The 20,053-nt window shown below is 44.4% G+C and overlaps 2 protein-coding genes across 2 annotated transcripts in view; one reads left to right on the forward strand and one right to left on the reverse strand.

The window, feature by feature from the left end:
- The window catches only part of STK16 (serine/threonine kinase 16), a 170,361-nt gene that overhangs the window by 77,261 nt on the left and 73,047 nt on the right, over positions 1-20,053 (forward strand). The window lies entirely within an intron of this gene.
- GLB1L (galactosidase beta 1 like) overlaps positions 1-20,053 on the reverse strand; it is a 58,534-nt gene that overhangs the window by 22,727 nt on the left and 15,754 nt on the right. The window contains exons 3-8 of the mRNA XM_082262056.1: positions 19,878-20,028; positions 13,845-13,905; positions 13,665-13,759; positions 10,303-10,483; positions 6,876-6,934; positions 55-176 (exon numbers count right to left, since the gene is read on the reverse strand). Of these exons, the coding sequence (XP_082118182.1) occupies positions 55-176; positions 6,876-6,934; positions 10,303-10,483; positions 13,665-13,759; positions 13,845-13,905; positions 19,878-20,028 (669 nt within the window). The remainder of the gene's footprint in view (positions 1-54; positions 177-6,875; positions 6,935-10,302; positions 10,484-13,664; positions 13,760-13,844; positions 13,906-19,877; positions 20,029-20,053) is intronic.

The raw sequence follows: 20,053 nt of genomic DNA on the forward strand, positions 1-20,053 counted from the left end.
TCATACTATTAACAGATGACAACAGCTCATAATTCGCTCCAGTCTAGAGCTCACATATTGACACTGGCTCCAATTTCCAGAATGTCCTGTAGGCCTCGGCTCACTTGTTCAGCTGAGCTGCTAGCGTGTTTCTCCCCCCAGTAGTCCAACCACCCTGTGTAATACTCAGAATTTACCTGAAACAAAAAAGCACGGCAAAGTATGTCAGAAATTCCGTCACACTAAATACATTTTCTATCTGATTTTTCTGTGCCAATCTTTTTTATTAAAATTCAAAATAACAATAAAATACATTAAATAGAACAATTTAGTCCCGAATAGAACGGTTATCATAGACAGTATGCAATAAAGGAAATTGGGGATAATAATAATAAATGGAAAATAAGGGTTTCGCTATCAACCCATAGAGTAGGGATAGACCGATATGTTTTTTTCAGGGTCGATACCGATATATTGGTCACAATGTATCGGCCGATATGGGCCAATATTTTGTACATCCTATGTCAGAGTCCGAGACTAGTCTTCTCCTCCTCCAACCATTAGGTGGCAGTGCTCATGTAAGGGTAAAATGATGTCACATAGCATAATTCCATTTAGAAATGATATTGAATATGCCACTCACATATGTACAAAATATATAAGCAATTCCACATCTCTCACCCACTTGCCGTAAGTGATACCCGGATGATACCGCTCTGTTCGGCATCCACTCAATACCGCTCCGTCCCTCACCCGCTCTATCTCCGTGACCTCAGAGATCGTATGCCGGACGGAGCGGTATCACCCGGGTGTCACTTATGGCAAGTGGGTGAGAGACTGAGCGGTATCGGGTGGGTGGGAGATGGAGTGGGTGAGGGACGGAGCGGTATCACTTACGGCAAGTGGGTGAGAGATGAAGATCTGCTAATGTGGAATTGCTTATATCTTTTGTACATATGTGAGTGGCATATTCAATAACATTTCTAAACTATATTATGCTAGGTGACATCATTTTACCCTTACCCTGAGCAATATTTGGAATATCGGCCATTCCGGGGCCGATACAGATATATCAGCAAAAGTGAATATCGGCCCTCCGATAATCGGCTTTGCCGATAATCGGTTGATCCCTACCATAGAGTGTTCATTAGTAGATATGAGAAGCTACATCCAAGTGGTTGAACCAAGGGAACCCACTATTGTATCAAACAGTGGAGTTATATCACTATCTAGATACCAGCAAAAAATAAATAAATCAAAGACATCAACATCCTACCTCTTAAAGAGGAGCTCCAAGCTCCTTCAGAAAAAATTCAAAGTCAGCAGCTACATATATTGTAGTTGCTGACTTTTTTTTTTTTTTGTGAAATAAAAAAGGAATCCTAGTTGCTGACTTTTAATATAAGGCACTTACCTGTCCAGGAATCCACCGGTGTCTTCACCTGAGCAGATTTTTCTGTTTCAATAATTTTTATTTGGTTTTAACAAATAGTTATTATGCAAAAGTCCTGCCCACGCAGGGGCTAGCATTGAAGAGGTAACAAAAGTTAGCTCACAAGGAAGGCAAAAATAAGGTGATACAAGAACAGAAAAAAAACAAGAGCTAACACAACAGCAGTAAATAGGAGTGTTCATGGAACCATAAGGACTAAGGGGTCCTTAGTTTAGAGGCTCCTCAAAACTACAGGGCGTCCCCTGGGCCCACCAATATCCAAAAGGTGGTGCAATATACAGCCTAAACAGATCTATAAAAGGAGCAGAAATCAGAAGAAAATTGGGCGGATAGGTGAAGCTAGAGGAAAGGAGCACACGTGCCTACCGAGTAGAGAGCTTGAGAAGAGATAGAGGAGTCTAGGGGAGGGAGGCCAGAAGGTTAGAGGCCCAGGAGACGGGGGAGGTAGGGCTAGGAGGCATCGGGACCAAGCTGGCTGGGGGTAGGGTAGGAAAGGCATAAGACAGCCATGGTTCCCAAATTTTGAAGAACTTGGCATGAGAGTCATTGTGGATGCTCCACATTGGTTTGTTGAACATCAACATGGTCATGCGATCTCTCACCCCCTGAAAGGGTACAGATGTTTTTTTCTAGGCTTAGGCGATTGTTCTTTTGGCTCACAGAAATAGATAGAGCTTCCGCTGATAAGCAAACAGGCCCAGAACTGGACAATGTAATAAGGCAAACTTGGCTTCTTTTGGTATGGGCAGATGAAACCACATGAATAGGAGGCCAAATACACGGGACCAGAAGCCAATTAGTCTAGAACACTTCCACCATACATATACAACATCACCCCGATGGCCAATACCCCCCCCGATGGCAGCACCTTATATGCCACCTCCAAAGTGGCTGTGTTAAATGGGCATTTGGCCACAGAAGACCAGGCCCCGTTCCAGTCCGCCAAGTCTATTACAGTCGCCAAGTCTCGTTCTCGTTCCCACTGAGTTACATAGGTGAGAGAAGTAAGGGATGAACGATTATTCAGACAAGCATAGAGAGTCAAAATGAGGCCTAGGGATCCCGGAGAGTGCAGGCAGGTGTATTTGAATGCAGTTTTATGGAACGGGTATGTAGAAGTCCTACACAGTGAGGTGAGCCAGTGCTGAAGTTGGAGGTAGCGGAAGTGCTCCGCTTCTGGAATGTCATGGGTCTCCCACAGTGAGGCCCACATGGGAAACAATTTGGCGGTTAGAAAGGGTCCCACATGTGAGAACACATTAGTGACCCACTAGGAGATTGCCTGTGGTTGGTCTAAGCCTCGGGGAAAAAAAAGAGGGTTATTAGTGATGGGAGCAAGGGCAGGAAGGGCGACATGAGGCAAGCAAAGTACTGCACGGAATCCCAAACATGTACGCTATGATGCATGAGTAGGCTCAATGTCCATGGGCGAAGATTATGGAGTAGCCAAAGGTGAGTTGGCATCCAAGCCACCATCTTGACTAAGGGAAAGCAGCAGTAAAGCCTTACAGCCTCATAGAGGGTTTCCTACTGATCATGCAGGAATGCACTGAGCTTTTGAATGGGCCAGCATTGGGGAAGGAGGGGAGCCTAAACTTCCGGCTCTGTTCGCCGCGCTGAACTGAGCCAGAAGTGGGAGAATGTACCTGTCAAAACCAGGTACCCACTCCCCCCAAAATGTGCCAAATGTGGCAGCGGAGGAGGGGGGAGGTGACAGACAAGCATAGCTTCCCCTGTTGGATGGAGCTCCGCTTTAAGGTAATTTGTCTAATGCAAAACCTTGCCAGTAACCTTATAACGAGGCTAAAGGTCCAACTAATGTATCAAAAAATGCATCAGAAAAATAAATGTGTGTGTATGTGAGGGGGGGGGGAGGGGGAGGTCAGGGGGGGTGAGAAAACAAGAAAGAAGACAAAGAGGTGATAAAAAGAAAGGGGGGGGGGAGAATGAGAGCACGCCCGTCCAATCTGAACACAAATCCAATGTCCGGTACCTGTAGGTAAGCGAGCCAGGGGATTCATGCCCTTTCAAATAGAGATTGTTTATCTCCCTGGACACTGACAAGTTTTTTGTGTAGAATGATCCAAGTAGGCTTTCACTTCATTAGGCCTAAGTCAATCACGGGGCTTTTCTAAGCTGTAGTGATAGTTACTTTAGTGGCCAAAAACATGTAATATATTAGAGTCTGTGTGGATCTCGGGATGTTTCCATGGGTTCGTTGAGTAGTGGGATCCGAGGGTTTTTTGTATGGTTAACCATAGTGACTTAGTAAATTAGGGAATGCACCCGTATCCAGAAACGTCATACCTTGGGGCAGGTCCACCACAAATGAAGAGGACAACCCACCTGGCCATTGTCAAAAACTGTCTCTGTGTTTTTATTCCTTTTTGACACTTTTTTTGGTAAATGAGTGGGGGGGCGTCCAGATTCTGATAAGCCCCCTGCCCGCAGACCCCCACAACCACCGGCCAGAGTTGTGGGAAAGAGGCCCTTGTTGTGGGGAAGAGCCCACCCCAAAGCACTTCCCCAATATTTAGAGCATATGGTCTTATATGGTTCGGGGGGGCGGATAAGGGTCTAGTATAGATTTGGGGGGCCCACACCGTTTTTTTTTTTCTATTTTGACGTGCGATTTTCCTTTAAAGTCTGTACCAGACCCGAAAAGGCTTGATATGGATTGGGAAGGAACCCCAAGCCAGTTTTTTACATTTAGCTGAGGAGTCATCCTTTGTTAAGGAGGTGGTGGCCAGCTTCCTGACCCACTCTTTAATAACCAGCTAATGGTAAAGATGCCGATGCCTGCCGGCTCCAAACATTCACATCTCAACTGCTTCTAAATCGCAGCTGAACAACTACTTTGGAAATTTGCAGTGAAAACTGAGGGGAAATTCGCATCAGACATGTGTGAACCCAGCCTTCATGTCACTTTAAACAAATCGTTTTGTTAATTTGTTGCTAAATTCCTATCTAGAGATCCTGTTTTAGGCTGACATTGCTAAACCACTGCCTTGCAATTAACAACAATGTTGTCAGCCAGCTGCATGCTCATCCCTCAGTTGGCTGTTGGGCTGCACATCTGCTCTGTGCATTCCTCCTGCAAACCTGATAGACATCACAATGGGAAACTGAAAGAGCACACACTGCAGGCTGACAACCATGCGACTAATGCCCCATACACACGTGCAGATTATCTGCAGAGTTTTGTCTGCAGACTTACCTTTTCTATGTAGTGCAAGGGCCTGCCGGATTGCATACAAATTGAAAATGTTTAGGTTTGACCTCATATTATATGGTTTTGGTAAGTCTACAGACAAAAGTCTGCAGATAATCTGCATGTGTGTATGGGGCATAAGGCTCCGTTCACACCATGGCATTCCGGATCGTGGGCGGAATCGCGGGACGCCTGTTGCCCCCCAAAATAGGTTTCAAAACCTCTTTGGGGCGTCAAGCGTCCCGTGATTCTGTTTGCGCAATCTTAATGTGATTCGTCAGGCCACAATTGCGACAAAATCATGCCGCGATTGGGGTACCATTGAAAGTAACAGAGATCGCAAGTGCATCCCGCATTTTGCGGTGATTTAGGGCAGATTCGCGGCGATTACTCCTGCGATCCGGAGTGCCGTGATGTGAGCAGAGCCTTATTGTCAGCCTGAAACAGGAAGTGCTGTTACCAGCAGGATCTCCAGGTAAGAAACCTTGCAACAGACTTTTGTTGTCAGCAGTTTAGACATTAAGTGCCGGTTCACATTTGTGCAATGCGGGAACACTGTGAATATACAGCGTGTTCCCGCATCGCATCCGCACAACAGGCAGTTCACACTGCCATATGCGATACGCTGGGGGTGTCAATTAAAAGTTAACGACACCCCCAGATCAGATTGCATATCGCAGTGCGATCTGAAAGTTTGCACAGAATCGGATCGCACTGGTGTGATTTAATTCTGCTGCGTACCAAAGAAAAAGGGTCCTGTGCGTGTTTTAGTATGATTGCGGTACAGTTTGTATGGCTGAATTTCCACCGCACAGAGAACGCATGAAATTTTAGGAGCAGTGCGCTCCGAATTACATGCGATCTCTGTGATTGCACTAATGTGAACCGGCACTAATGTCTGTGTGTTGAGTTATTTTGAGGGGACAGCAAATTTACACTGTTATACAAGCTGTACACTCACTACTTTACATTGTAGCAAATTGTCATTTCTTCAGTGTTGTCACATGAAAAGATAGAATATAATATTTACAAAAATGTGAGGGGTGTACTCACTTTTGTGAGATACTGTAGTTTTATACAGTTTTTTAAAACCATGGATGTATGTCAAACACATTTGTGCGTACTGTATGAATTTTGGTTGTACTCTTTCTAATAGACTACTCCCTATGATTGTTTGCTCCATCTAGTGACCAAAATGCTGTATATTGGGAATGACCGTTAAAGTGTTGCTAAACCCACAACAGTAAAATCAGTGTGTACATACAGTAAAGCATGCTTGTTATACTGTTGAACCTAAGGGGTTAATCTTCTGCATTGTGTAAAAAGGCTGTTTGAACCTGTCCTTTCTGATCCTCTGCTTCTTCCACTGTCCCCAATCCATCTCCTGATAGAATAGAGCCTCGGGGGCAAGCTGCACATGCTCAGTTTGGTGTGTAATGCCGAGAGGCTTTTTTTTGTTTTTTGTTTGTATGTGATCAGCACAGGGCCAATCAGCACTGTTCAGACAGAGGTTCAGGGGTCCTGCAGCCTCATAGGACAATCAGAGGAGAATGAAAACTCCTCTTACAAGCTTTAACCAGACACTGATAGAAGTCACAGGACTGCTATATACTGCTGAGGAGAAAAGGTATTTAGTAGTTAATATTTACTAAAATAATTGCATTTCCATGTTCTGTGTACTGTGGGAGAGCAGATATAGTGACTGCAGGCTCCTGGGGAGAGCAGATATAGGGACTGCAGGCTCCTGGGGAGAGCAGATATAGGGACTGCAGGCTCCTGGGGAGACCAGATATAGGGACTGCAGGCTCCTGGGGAGACCAGATATAGTGAATGCAGGCTCCTGGGGAGACCAGATATAGTGACTGCAGGCTCCTGGGGAGACCAGATATAGTGACTGCAGGCTCCTGGGGAGACCAGATATAGTGAATGCAGGCTCCTGGGGAGACCAGATATAGTGACTGCAGGCTCCTGGGGAGACCAGATATAGTGAATGCAGGCTCCTGGGGAGACCAGATATAGTGAATGCAGGCTCCTGGGGAGACCAGATATAGTTACTGCAGGCTCCTGGGGAGACCAGATATAGTGACTGCAGGCTCCTGGGTTTAGTAACGCTTTAATGGAAAATCCTTCTCTTTACCATCTTTCTAGTGCCTCTATGTGAGCATTGTTGTATTACAATAGAGGGTTGTCTACATATGTCATTTGTATATGTTATAAGGGATAACACCTTACCAGAGGTCCTCTGGGCTGTATTCTTCGCAGTAATTCAAAGGCTTTTGTAGCATTGTCCGCTGGAACACAAAATAAGAAAAGAAGATTATATATACATTTTTTTTTTTTCCCGAATATATTTTTATTAAAGCAATAAAAAGAAAAAAAACAAACATTATATTGCAGCTTACCAATTCTTAGATTTGATGGCAGCATTAGTAACCTTTTTTAGGCTCTTTCTTTCTTCTATTTTCATCTGGTGATCTAGCCAGTAAGTGTTGTTTTTCAACAAAACAAGCTCTATTGTAGTTACAGGGATGAGACAAACCATTTACCACTGGCAGGGGTGCTTATTCTCATCTGCTTTTATTTATTTATGTAAAACCTTTATCCCAAAAGGAAAAAAACAAACAGTTGCTGTAACTGCTGATAAAGTGCTAGCTGGAGTTCAACTTTAATTTATTAGTCATGCCCATCTAAATCTGCTAGCACATTCCCCTCCCCTGTTTGCTGTAACTGTGTATAAAGTATCATCTGGAGTTTGGATTCAGTTTGTTAGTGTATCCAAATCTGCTAATACATCTAACACTCCCTCCCCCCCAGGACTGACAATGCTGCTGTCCAAAGGGTGCCCCCTGTGCTACTTCATCCAGAGTAGGGATCGACCGATATCGTTTTTTCATTGATGATCCCGCTATTTTGGTCATCGCTCGTTGGTATTGGCCAATATGTGCTGATATTTTCGTACATTTAAAAAAAAAAAATGTTTTAATCACTTGACAGGTACTCTTGTGGAGGGATCCGGGGGTCTAAAAGACCCCAAACCCCTCCTCTGCACTTAAAATGCCAAGTTTGGCTGTTTTGAATGCTGTCATTTTTTTTAATTTGGCGCCAAGTACCCGGAAGTGATGTCATGACATCACTTCCGGGTTTTTACATGGAGACCCGATCAGAGCCGAATGCGTCTTCTGTGGCCGTGCAGGCTGGTTGCCCGGGGGGGGGGAGCGTCCCCTCCCGCTCCTTGTAATGACAGCCGAGCGGCTTCTCAGCCGCATCGGTTGTCATTACAAGACAGTACTGGGGTGATGCCTCTAGCTGCAGGGATCACTCCGGTACAAGCACTTTCCCGAAATATCGGTAATATTGTTCACCTTGGTGGCCGATTCCGATATATCGGGGAAAGTGCATATCGGTCCTTGATATATCGGCTTTGCCGATAATGGGCCGATCTCTAATCCAGTGTGGGGGCATTCTAATACAGGAGATGTGTTACTGGCCAGATCACCAATTGAAAACAGAGGACAAAACAAAGCCAAAAAAAAAGAAAACTAATGCCCCATACACACGTGCAGATTATCTGCAGACTTTTGTCTTCAGATTTACCTTTTCTATGTAGTGCAAGGGCCTGCCGGATTGCATACAAATTGTAAGTGTTTAGGTTTGACCTCATATTATATGGTTTTGGTAAGTCTACAGACAAAAGTCTTCAGATAATCTGCACGTGTGTACGGGGCATAATACAACCACCGCATCAAATGATTGGTAAGCTGCAATATGTTCAATTTTTAGTTTATAGTTTATTACCGCTTTAAGATTCATTACAGACCGGTTCTATTTACAGCCTTTCTTTCTGCATTTTGCATGTTACACAATTCTGTTACTAATGAGTCATATCAGTCATGAGCTGGGACCGTCACTTCCCCAATAAAACTTCCGTATTCTGCTACCTATTACAGACTGTTCAGTCCTCTGCAGAGTCATTTCTCCTCTCCTTTGTTTTAGGCTGCATTCACGGTATTACATTTTGTAAATGCTTATGAAACCCGTAAAATACACACGTTGCACTTGTGGTATAATTCATTGTTAATGGCACCACAAACACGGCAAGAAGATTTTCCATGCAAAAAAAGTATTGTAAAAAAAACACATAAAGCTCTAATGCCTCGTACACACGTTCAGATAATCGTACGATAAAACTTGATTTTGACCTGATCGCACGATAATCTGATCGTTAGTACACAGCTTTCGGCAGCCGATCACGACAGTTCGTCCAACAAAATCCAAAAGGAACGAGCAGGAAAACTTCTGTTGTACGATAGCCCAGCGAATGACAATTGTTTAACCACGTGCCGACCGCTCACTGGAGCTCTACTGCGACAAAGTGGTTACTTCCCGTCCAGCGACGTAGACCTACGTCGCTGGACTCCTCCCCTTGTGGGCGGCGCACGCGCGCCGCCGGAGGCTCGCTCCCGCTGTATTCAGTCACAGCGGGAGTCGGGCCAGGGGAGGAGCGGCGGCGATCGCCGCCGCTCTTCCCCGATCGTCGGGGAATCGAGTTTGGAGATCTGCCTGCTTGTGTAAACAAAGCGGGCGGATCTCCTAAGTGACAGACAGTGACAGATTGCAGGGTTCAGCATAGCTGAACATGCGATCTGTCCCTGTGTCACACAGTCACCTCCCCCCACACACGTTAGTAAGCACCAGGCATACATTAACCCCTTCCTCTCCAATAAAATTAACCCCTTCCCTGCCAGTGTCATTTTTACAGTAACAGTGCATATTTATAGCACTGATTACTGCAGTAATGTCACTGGTACCCCCAAAAGTGTCAAATGTCAGTCAAGGGTCCGATCTGTCTGCTGCAATGTCACAGTCCCGCAAATTACTCGTTAAAAAGAAAAAAAAATTACAGAAATTTTTGCCTTAGTTAGTAAACGCAATAACTTTTGCGCAAACCAATCAAAATACGCTTATTGTGATTTTTTTACCAAAAATATGTAGCAGAAAACAAATTGGCCAAAAATTTAGATTTTTACATTTTTTTGGGGGGGAATTTTATATAAAAAAATGTGAAAAATATTATTTTTTCAAAATTTACGCTCTTTTTTTGTTTATAGCGCAAAAAGTAAAAATCGCACAGGTGATCAAATACCACCAAAAGAAAGCTCTGTTTGTGGGAAACAAAGGACGTAAAGTTAGTTTGGGTACGACGTCGCACGACCGCGCAATTGTCAGTTAAATTTGCACAGTGCCAAATCGCAAAAAGTGGCCTGGACTAGAAAAAAATACACTTAAATGCATTTTAGTGCATAAAAACATAATATAATACCCATTTTTTTGTAATATATAAAAGATTATGTTGTGCCGAGTGATTGGCTGTTACAGTGGTCACATGATCAGAAGCCTGTCCCACCAATTCCAGATCATTACTAGAGAATATGAGCTGTCTATGAGAGCTCGGACACGCAGTGGGGGGCGCTCCCAGCATAGAAACCTTGCCTGTTCATGAACGCATATGTGCAGCTTGTGGCATTAAACCCCACCGTCTTTTGCCCCCCAAGCATATGCATTACATAGTCAGCAAGAAGGTAAAAAGGCCCGACTGTCTTGCAATATGAATAGTCGTAGCAGCTGCCTGAACTCAGTACTATTGATGTCTGCTACTGACCTGGTCCAAAGTCCACAGTGGCAAGGAGCCCCTGGAGGGTCCCGCATTTAAGCTCTATGTTCGTATTGCCATCAGTTGTGAACAGAACAACGTCATCGCCCAGGTAGATTCGGAAGATGGTCAGCAGATGGCGCAGGTAGCTATAATCACAGGCATAAAAGCTGCCGTACTCGTTCTCCACCTGCAGGATCAGGAGATAAAGGCCTACATTAGCATATTAGGCAATATCAGTGCTCTTTATTCTTCTCTGGTAATTGGTGTATAAGGACAATGGCGGTGAAACTGATGATTTTTTTTTTTTTTTTGTAGTTAAAGAAGATGTAACCCCTAAATTGATAACAATAAGGTTGCCCAATGCAATGCACATGATAAAGTGCCATTTCTTTTTTCCAAAAAATACTATTTTCAACATTTTTTTTTTTTCAATCCTTTTGCTGCTGATCTCCTCCAACCTCTTCCAGACACTTCCTGTCCACATGCACTCTATAGTTCAGTGATGGCAAACCTTGGCACCCCAGATGTTTTGAAACTACATTTCCCATGATGCTCATGCACTCTGCAATGTAGTTGAGCATGATGGGAAATATAGTTCCAAAACATCTGGGGTGCCAAGGTTTGCCATCACAGTTGATTGCACATCATTGCTCTGGACCCGCTTCCCGGTGGGGACAATGGCTGCGCACAGCCGGTTATAGTCACCAGAAGAAGTAAATGTGACGGGGCGGCAACACAGAAGCACAGATTGGAGACAGCTGTCATCCTATATCAGGAAGTACCTGAAGTAGGTCTGTCATGGCAGGTTTATTATTTAACTACTACCAGTCCAGGTCTTTTCTGGCATTTTTGTTTATATGTAACAATCAGTATTTTTTTGCTAGAAAATTACTTAGAACCCCCAAGTATTATGTATTTTTTTTATCAGAGACCCTGGAGAATAAAATGGAGATCATTGCAATACTTTATGTCAAATACTTTATGAAAAAATACACTTTTTTTTTTTAAATTAAAAAAATAAGAAAACAGTAAAGTTAGCCCAATTCATTTCTATAATGTGAAAGATGATGTTATACCGAGCAAATAGATACCCAACATGTCATACTTCAAAATTCGGCCCGCTCATGGAATAGCGACAAACATTGGTACTTAAAAATCTCCATAGGCGACTCTTTAAAAATGTTTACAGGTTACCAGTTTAGAGTTACAGAGGAGGTCTAGAGCTGGAATTATTGCTTCTAACAATCGCGGTGATACCTCACATGTGTGGTTTGAACACAGTTTACATATGTGGGAATGACTTGCATATGCGTTCCGCTTCTGCGCGCATGCTCGGAGGGATTTTTACCTTAATTTTTTATTTTTGCACTGTCCCTTTAAAAAAAAATGTTTGATCACTTTTATTCCTACTACAATAGAATAGAAATTGTAATAGAAATAAGCAGGACAGGTCCTCTTTAATGTGAGATCTGGGGTCAAAAAGACCTCACATCTCACATCTACCCTTAAAAGCAAAAAAAAAAAAAAATGGGCCCGTTGGGAGGAAGAGACGTATGACGTCGCTCCGGTCCTCCAAGGCCATAGTGGAGTGGAGTGGGGGCCAGCTTGCCCACACTCGACTTCCTGCCCAAGAGGGGAAAGGACCGGGTAGTTTTCCTCGCTACTGATGGCTCCAGTAAGCAGGAAAAACGACCGGGAGGGGGGGGGGGGGGTGCGGGTCACCTCTCCAGCTGCCCATAAAAGTGATCCCACGGCAAATCCGCCACTGGGACCACTTTTAATGTGAAAGAGGACCGCAAAAGTTTTGCAACTTTTTATGTCACATGGTATTTGCGCAGGGGCTTTTCAAACGCAATTTTTTCTTTGGGAAAAATACACTTTGAGTTGTAATGCAAAAAAAACAATACAGAACCCAATTTTTTGTAAAATATAAAAGATGAAGTTACGCCAGGTAAATAGATCCCAAACAAGTCACCCTTTAAAATTATGCTTGCCTGCGAGACAGGTACAAACAAATGTAAATTTTACTATCCATAGGCAATGCTTAAAAAGCCTTTACAGGTTACAGAGGAGGTCTTATGCTATGATTACGGCCCATGATGTAACATTTGCAGCGATACCTCACATGTGTGGGACGATCGGTGTGCGTGCATGCAGGACCAAAGCACACGTTTGCATTTGCACAAAAGAACGGAAGGACGGGGGCACTTTAAATTTATTTATTTTAATTTTTTTAATTATTATTTTTTTAATCAATTTTATTGCTGTCACAAGGATTGTAAACATCCCTGTGACAGCAATAGGCAGGCGACAGATCCTCTTTATGGGGAGTTCTGGGGGTCTATAAGACCCCAAATCCCTCCTCTGCACTTAAAAGCATTCAAAATACCAAGATCAGTTTCTGAATGCTTTAGATTTTCCAAAAAATTGTTTCAGCTTAAACGAGAAGTGATGCCATGTCATCGTTTCTGGTTTACTATAACGAACAGCCGATCAAAGCTGATCCCGGCTTTGTTCGGCTATCTGGCCAGCTGATGGACATGCCAGCTGGTTGCTCAGGTCTCCCAGATGGGAAAGAAGAGTCTGAGAGCCATTGGGGGGGAAATCTCCCCTCCCGCTGCTTGTAATAGCAACTGAGCAGCTGGTGAGCTGTGCCGGTTGCTATTACAAGAGAGCCGACCGCTGGCTCTAAAAAAACCCTACAGGCATTATCCTGCAATAACCACCAAAAGTCCAGCTATGTACCGCTACGTCGCAGGACGGGAGGTGATCAATAAACTCTGCAAGTTCAAAGAGATTGAAATTGACTTCTGAAATAACTTTAACATGATAAAGCTAATATGAGATTTTAGTGATTGGGTTTAGACCTACTGCAAGCCTTGATCCTGGTATTTTTTTTTTTTTATAGCTGGCTATCATGTAAAAGTGATCCAAAGGGCTTTACAGCCACCCAATCACTAACATTGCTCCTTCCCCCCCACTGCCATTCCTGCTGTTTTTAGTGAAGAGTGCAGGTAAGTGGTCACGTCACCTGCCCACAGAGGAGATGGAAGAACAACTGTTCGGCTGGGCTCCACCCTCCTGCTCTCTCCTCCCTCTGCTGCCTTTCTGTCCAATGAAGAGAGAGAGCAAGCAGGGAGAGCCTCTGCTCTTGTGCACATCACTGGATCGAGATTGGGCTCAAGTAGGTATTTAAGAGGGCTGGAGCTGCATGCAGAAGGTTTTTTTGCCCTAATGCATAGAATGCATTAAGGTAAAGAAAATCTTGTACCTTTAGAACCACTTTAATATCCTTATCCTGGTATGTTAGCTTTGTGAATTGAGCCTAATGCATGTTAGGGACAACATGCAGGGGTTTAACATGTTACCTGGACACTGATGATGTTTCCTCCATTGCAGTACAGGCGTGGCTGGATTTTGGGGAGCAGGACGGATAGCCAGGAGTCCACAGCTTTTAGGTAATCTGAAATTACGGAGTAAATACAAAGAGTTAGGATTACTCACATCTGAATGTATGGAAGAATAGCTTCTATACTGCAGTTGTTTACCTGGATCTGAGGTCCGCAGAGCTATGTCTTTCTTATTCAGGAGCCAGGCTGGGAGACCCCCCTAATACAGAAAACAGCATTGAGGAAACTGTGTTTGAATTTGTGCAATAGCAGTGCGGATTTCTGTATCACTACTCTAATATTTCGGGTCCCAAAAGGGACAAGGTCATAAATGAGGTTATAGAAAAAGCTGATAACACCAAAACATGGAACTAAAGGCCCGTACACACGTAGCGATTGTCGGCCGTAAATATTCGGCCAACGTCCGATCGGCCGATTGTCGGCTTGTTAGTATGATGCTTCCGACAACCGACTGTGACTTTTCGGCCAAACAGAATCTGGTGTACACGCTTTAATATTTTTGTTGGCCAACACCAGAACGGCCGATTGTTCCTCAGTCAGTACAGAATTCGGCCGACAAACAGCAGATGAGCAAGACTGGGCATGCTCAGAGAAGAAAAATCACACGGAAAGTTAACCATCACATGACATCACTTCTGCAGTTGGCTGTTGTTGGCCGACAAAATTCGTGTGCAGTCTTTAGCACTTTTCAACCGACAGGACAGCACCGGACAAAAGACGGCCGATCGTTCGGCCGACAATCACTACGTGTGTACGGGGCTTAAAGAGGAAGTAAACCCTCCTCTGACACTTGTACCTATAGGTAAGCCTATAATAAGGCTTACCTATAGGTACTGTAAATATCTCCTAAACATGTACCATTTAGGAGATATTTACCTTAGATGCATCCAGTGACGTCACTGGCGCATGCACTCTGAAGAAACGGCCGCTGGTGCCGTTTCTTCAGAGCCCCGTGCCGTGACTGTCGGCTCCCGCGACAGGGAGCCGTGACTGCCGGCTCCCTCAGATGGCCGGATACCGCGATCCCGGAAGACGGGCGACTGGACATGTCGCCCTTCATCCAGCTAAGCGGGCGGCACGGCGGGGGCTCGTTCTAAGGTAAGTATTTCATAATGAGAGCTAGTATGCGATGCATACTAGCTCATTATGTGTTTCTCTTGCAGGGTGAAAAAGAAAAAAAAAAAAAAAGGGTTTACAACCTCTAAGAGTCCAAACATCTTCAACACTGGTGCTAATTCATACAAAAAGGCATGATACACCAACACGTTTTGGTGGCTCAAAGATGTCCTCCTTCTTCAGGGTTCAAATACTGTATGTAAATGGACAGACCTAAAAATGGCATCACCAAAAAGAATAAATCATTATATTTGGTAACTGTACTTTTTTTAGTCCTTCTAATTGCATACCATTTTTTAGCCCTGAAGAAGGGAGAGATCTTTAAGCACCCAAGACGCTATGGTTGTTTTTTGCCTCTGTGCATGAAATAACACCAGTAGTAAGGATTTTCGGATTCTTGGTTCCTTAGTCAAGAGTTCTCATTAGACTTTCCCACACCTTGATCCAAACTCTTGGTCCCCTAGCTAAGGTGTACCCCGTTTGTGCGGAGAGCAGCCTTTAGCACCCCATATCAATTTGAGTGATCACCCTCAACAATGAAGGAGTCAAATCCAGCACCTCAATCATACATGTTCCAAAAGTGTGATTATGTCCAGGTATGGTCATGGATGAGGAGTCCAGTTGGATCAGGGATGACTCCAAGGTAATGTAGTCTTTTCGGTTTTTTTTTTTTTAGATAAGCCTGTAAAGGAAACTTCTTAATGTAAAAAAATACATTTGTGTTAATGTTCTGAATAGCCCTGAATCCACCTCGGCTTCCTGCCCTCCAGTGCTATAGGAAGTTGTGTTTTATTGCTGCTTTTCACAATGCAAGTCTATGGGTTGGTTGACTCCTAGGAAGCAAAGCAAAGAGTTTATTGGCTGTAGAAAAAAAATGTCTAATGCCAAAAACAGCCGCTGTAAAAACGCCCCGTGTGCATGAGGCCTTGAAATAAAGCATAGAAGCCTTAACAGCACATTAGCAATGGTGCAGTAGAGACCAGGGTTCTAGAGGGAGTATTTCTATTCTATATGAGTCACTCCACCTCAGAAACAACAATACATGCTGGTCTGGGAGAACTGTTGCAGAAGTTCCCATAAATATGATGCGCTTGTAGGTTGCTTTGCTTTCACTCTTCTGTCCAGTTCATCCCAAACCAGCTTCATGGGGTCTGGAAACTGCTGGCCATTCCATGATTTGAAGCCTGCCATCTTGTTCTTTTCCGCGAAGGTCATTTTGACACAGCTTGGAGGTATGTTTTTGGTCATTTTCTTGCTATAGGATGGCTCCCTGACCATAAGTGTATTTCGGAGGGTACTGCACAGTGCTGCCAAATGCCGCGGTACTAGTTTTGGTTCAGGGTGCCACTCACTCTGTGCAAGTAATCGACTCTGGATCTGGCAAAAGAGCCCCCAGACCATAACACTTCCTCCTCCATTATTTGACATGTTTCACACACCGAGGAACCATCCTTTCACCTACTTGACAGCATACAAAAACCCTGCGTTGTGAACAGAAGATCTAAAATTTTAAATCATTGGTCCATAAAACCTTCTTCCAGTCTTTAGTAGTCCATTGGCAGTGCTTTAAGGCCCAGGAAGCCTCCTTTTCTTGTTCTGCCATCTTAGCAAATGCTTTCTTACAGCCACTTGACCCGTCAAACCTGCAGCTCGAAGTCTTCCCTTCACAGTTGAAACTGAGACTTACGTTGATCAGTGTTAAAGGAGAAGTACAGCCAAAGCTTGTTTGACTGTACTTCTGTAGATCACAGGAGTACAGTTCGTTCTGCATGCCTTTGATCTTTGACCTGTTTTCAGCAGACAGCAGGCTAAAGCCCACTGTTAGCTGAAATCACAGAGCTGGTCCAGTCTGGGGCAAGATCGCGACAATATGGTCGGAATCTGCCCACATGCCTGGACCGGCATTTGGCTCAGCCTCTCAGTGTACCTATGAGAGCCTGAGATGGCCACTCCCACCCTCTCCACCACTCAGCACTGCAGTGAGCATGCAGGGGGGGGGGGGGGACAGAGCAGAGAGCCGTTGACTGACAGTCACCAGCTCTCTGCTCAAGGAGCTGTAAGAACCGAGCAATCGGCTGCACAGGGCCATCTTACCGAATGGGCACGCTGGGAAGTTGCCCGGGGGCCCCACTTGCCTGGCCAGCGATCCAGCCAAGTATTAGTCTTGATTACCGTGTGGATCCCATCACCAAGCTTAGCAGGTGGCAAGCACCTGTCGGCCCTGCGCTGCTGTCAGGACACTTGGGTCTTGGAGGGGGAGCCCACAACTGCGGGAATGCATGTCTGCCTCCACGGGAACAGGCACACACAAGACAGTCGAGTCTGACTCCTGTCCGTTTGTGTTTTCACTGGACCTAGCTGCTGAACCTGGAAGCTGTCATTAGCCTGGGATTGCTGTACCAATAAATATCGCCTTATCGATAATTTGCATTTTTATTCTCGTGGGTTATTGTGTAGGCGGGGCCCCAGTGCACTGCATTGCCCAGGTCCCTTTAATGCTCTTAAGATGGCACTGATGCTGCATCCACCTAGGTAAGTATGATTCTAAAAAAAAAAAAAGTAATAAATCCCATACTGTACTTCTCTTTTAAGCTGTGCTTGAAGTGGTTGTCCTGTAAGTCGCCTGTCAGCCAAGCTCTTGACTTTCAGAAACTTTTCTTCTCATTCTGTTGTGGCTTTGGGTCTGCCGGACCTCCTCCTGTCAGAGTTTCCTCCAGTTTTCAAGTGCCTTTTGATAAAACAGTACTCCCTGACACCCTGGCTTTCTTTGCAATTTCTCTAAAGGAAAGGCCTACACTTGTAAGAATTATAATGGTATGTCTTCCTTTGTTAAATAGCCTTTTACTTGCCATTTTGAGAGCAATATACTACTTCCTGCAGTACAATACTGTCCAAATATTGCTTAAGAGGGTGTAGTAACACCGTCTGTTTCAAAACTGCTTTTATACAGACAGAGAACTTGTAAGTATTTAACAAACATTGGGACACCTGTAAGAATTAGCATAAACTTTCAAGACCTAATTTACTTACATTGCTGCAGAATAACTGAGTTCCAGTGAATAACCTTAAATGGTTCAAGGGGGTGAGTGGCAATCTGCCTGAGGTGTTTAAAAAAATGTAGGTTAACAAAAACTGAAAAATAATGTAGGTTTCAGAGTTAAACAAAAAGGTATTTTTCTGGGAAGACCCTAAAAAAAATTGGGTTTAGGTCTGGAGACATGCTTGGCCAGTCCATCACCTTTACCCTCAGCTTCTTTAGCAAGGCAGTGGTCGTCTTGGAGGTGTGTGGGGTCGTTATGTTGGAATACTGCCCTGTGGCTCAGTCTCTGAAGGGAGAGGCTCATGCTCTGCTTCAGTATGTCACAGTACATGTTGGCATTCATGGTTCCCTCAATGAACTGTAGCTCCCCAGTGCCAGCAGCACTCATGCAGCCCCAGACCATGAAACTCCCACCACCATGCTTGACTGTAGGGAAGACACACTTGTCTTTGTACTCCTCACCTGGTTGCCGCCACACACGCTTGACACCATCTGAACCAAATAAGTTTATCTTGGTCTCATCAGACCACAAGACATGGTTCCAGTAATCCATGTCCTTAGTCTGCTTGTCTTCAGCAAACTGTTTGCTGGCTTTCTTGTGCATCATCTTTAGAAGAGGCTTCCTTCTGGGACGACAGCCATGCAGACCAATTTGATGCAGTGTGCAGCATATGGTCTGAGCACTGACAGGCTGACCCCCCACCCCTTCAACCTCTGCAGCAATGCTGGCAGCACTCATACGTCTAGGAGTACAAATGTGAGAGAAGACAAGTGTGTCTTGCCTACAGTCAAGCATGGTGGTGGGAGTGTCATGGTCTGGGGCTGCATGAGTGCTGCCGGCACTGGGGAGCTACAGTTCATTGAGGGAACCATGAATGCCAACATGTACTGTGACATACTGAAGCAGAGCATGATCCTCACCTTTGGGATTCAGTATTCCAACATAATGACCCCAAACACACCTCCAAGACGACCACTGCCTCGCTAAAGAAGCTGAGGGCAAAGGTGATGGACTGGCCAAGCATGTCTCCAGACCTAAACCCTATTGAGCATCTGTGGGGCATCCTCAAACGGAAGGTGGAGGAGTGCAAATTTACACTGTTATACAAGCTGTACACTCACTACTTTACATTGTAGCGAAGTGTCATTTCTTCAGTGTTGTCACATGAAAAGATATAATAAAATATTTACAAAAATGTGAGGGTGTACTTACTTTTGTGAGATACTGTATATATATATATATATATATATATATATATATATATATATATATATATATATATATATATATACACACACATACATACACATATACATACACACATACATACATATACACATACACACTGGCCATGTTATTAGGTACACCTTGCTAGTCCTGGGTTGTACCCTGTTTTAGGCTGTTTTTTAAGAACTGGCTTAATTCTTTGTGGCATAGATTCAACAAGGTGTTGGAAACATTCCTCAGAGATTTTGCTCCATAGTGACATGATAACATCACTCAGTTGCTGCAGATTTGTCGGCTGCACATCCATGATGGGAATCTCCCATTCCACCACATCCCAAAGGTGCTCTATTGGATGAGATGTGGTGAGTGTGGAGGCCATTGGAGTACAGTGACCTCATTGTCATGGTGAAGAAACCAGTGGTGAGATGATTGGAGCTTTGCGACATGGTGCATTATCCTGCTGGAAGGAGCCATCAGAAGATGGGGACACTGTAGTCATAAAGGGATGGACATGGTCAGCAACAATACTCAGGTAGGCCGTGGTATTTATATGACGCTCAACTGGTACTAAGGAGCCCAAAGTGTGCCAAGAAAATATCCCCCACACCATTACACCACCACCACCAGCTAAAAAAGGGAAAAATCTCACATAAGAATAATGCCAGGAAAAATACTCAAAGATGCTACCCTCAGGTGTGAACGCAGCCTAAGAGTTAGGAAGGCTGTTTTTTTTTAAGTGTTCAATACAGCTTGTGAGAGTTTCCCTACGCCCAGGGGGTCCCCTTACCATGTCCCACTCTGCACAGATGTAAGGTCCGGGTCTCAGGATGACGAGCAGGCCAAGTTCCGCAGTCAGGTTCAGAAAACGCTCCAGATCACGTTCTCCATCAAAATTAAACATTCCGGGCTGGGGTTCATGGAAATTCCAGGGAACATATCTAGGAAAAGATAACCGTATGCTCA

This window comes from Pelophylax lessonae (genome assembly GCF_965119305.1).
Source record: "Pelophylax lessonae genome assembly, chromosome: 6".
Classification (NCBI taxonomy): Eukaryota; Metazoa; Chordata; class Amphibia; order Anura; family Ranidae; genus Pelophylax; species Pelophylax lessonae.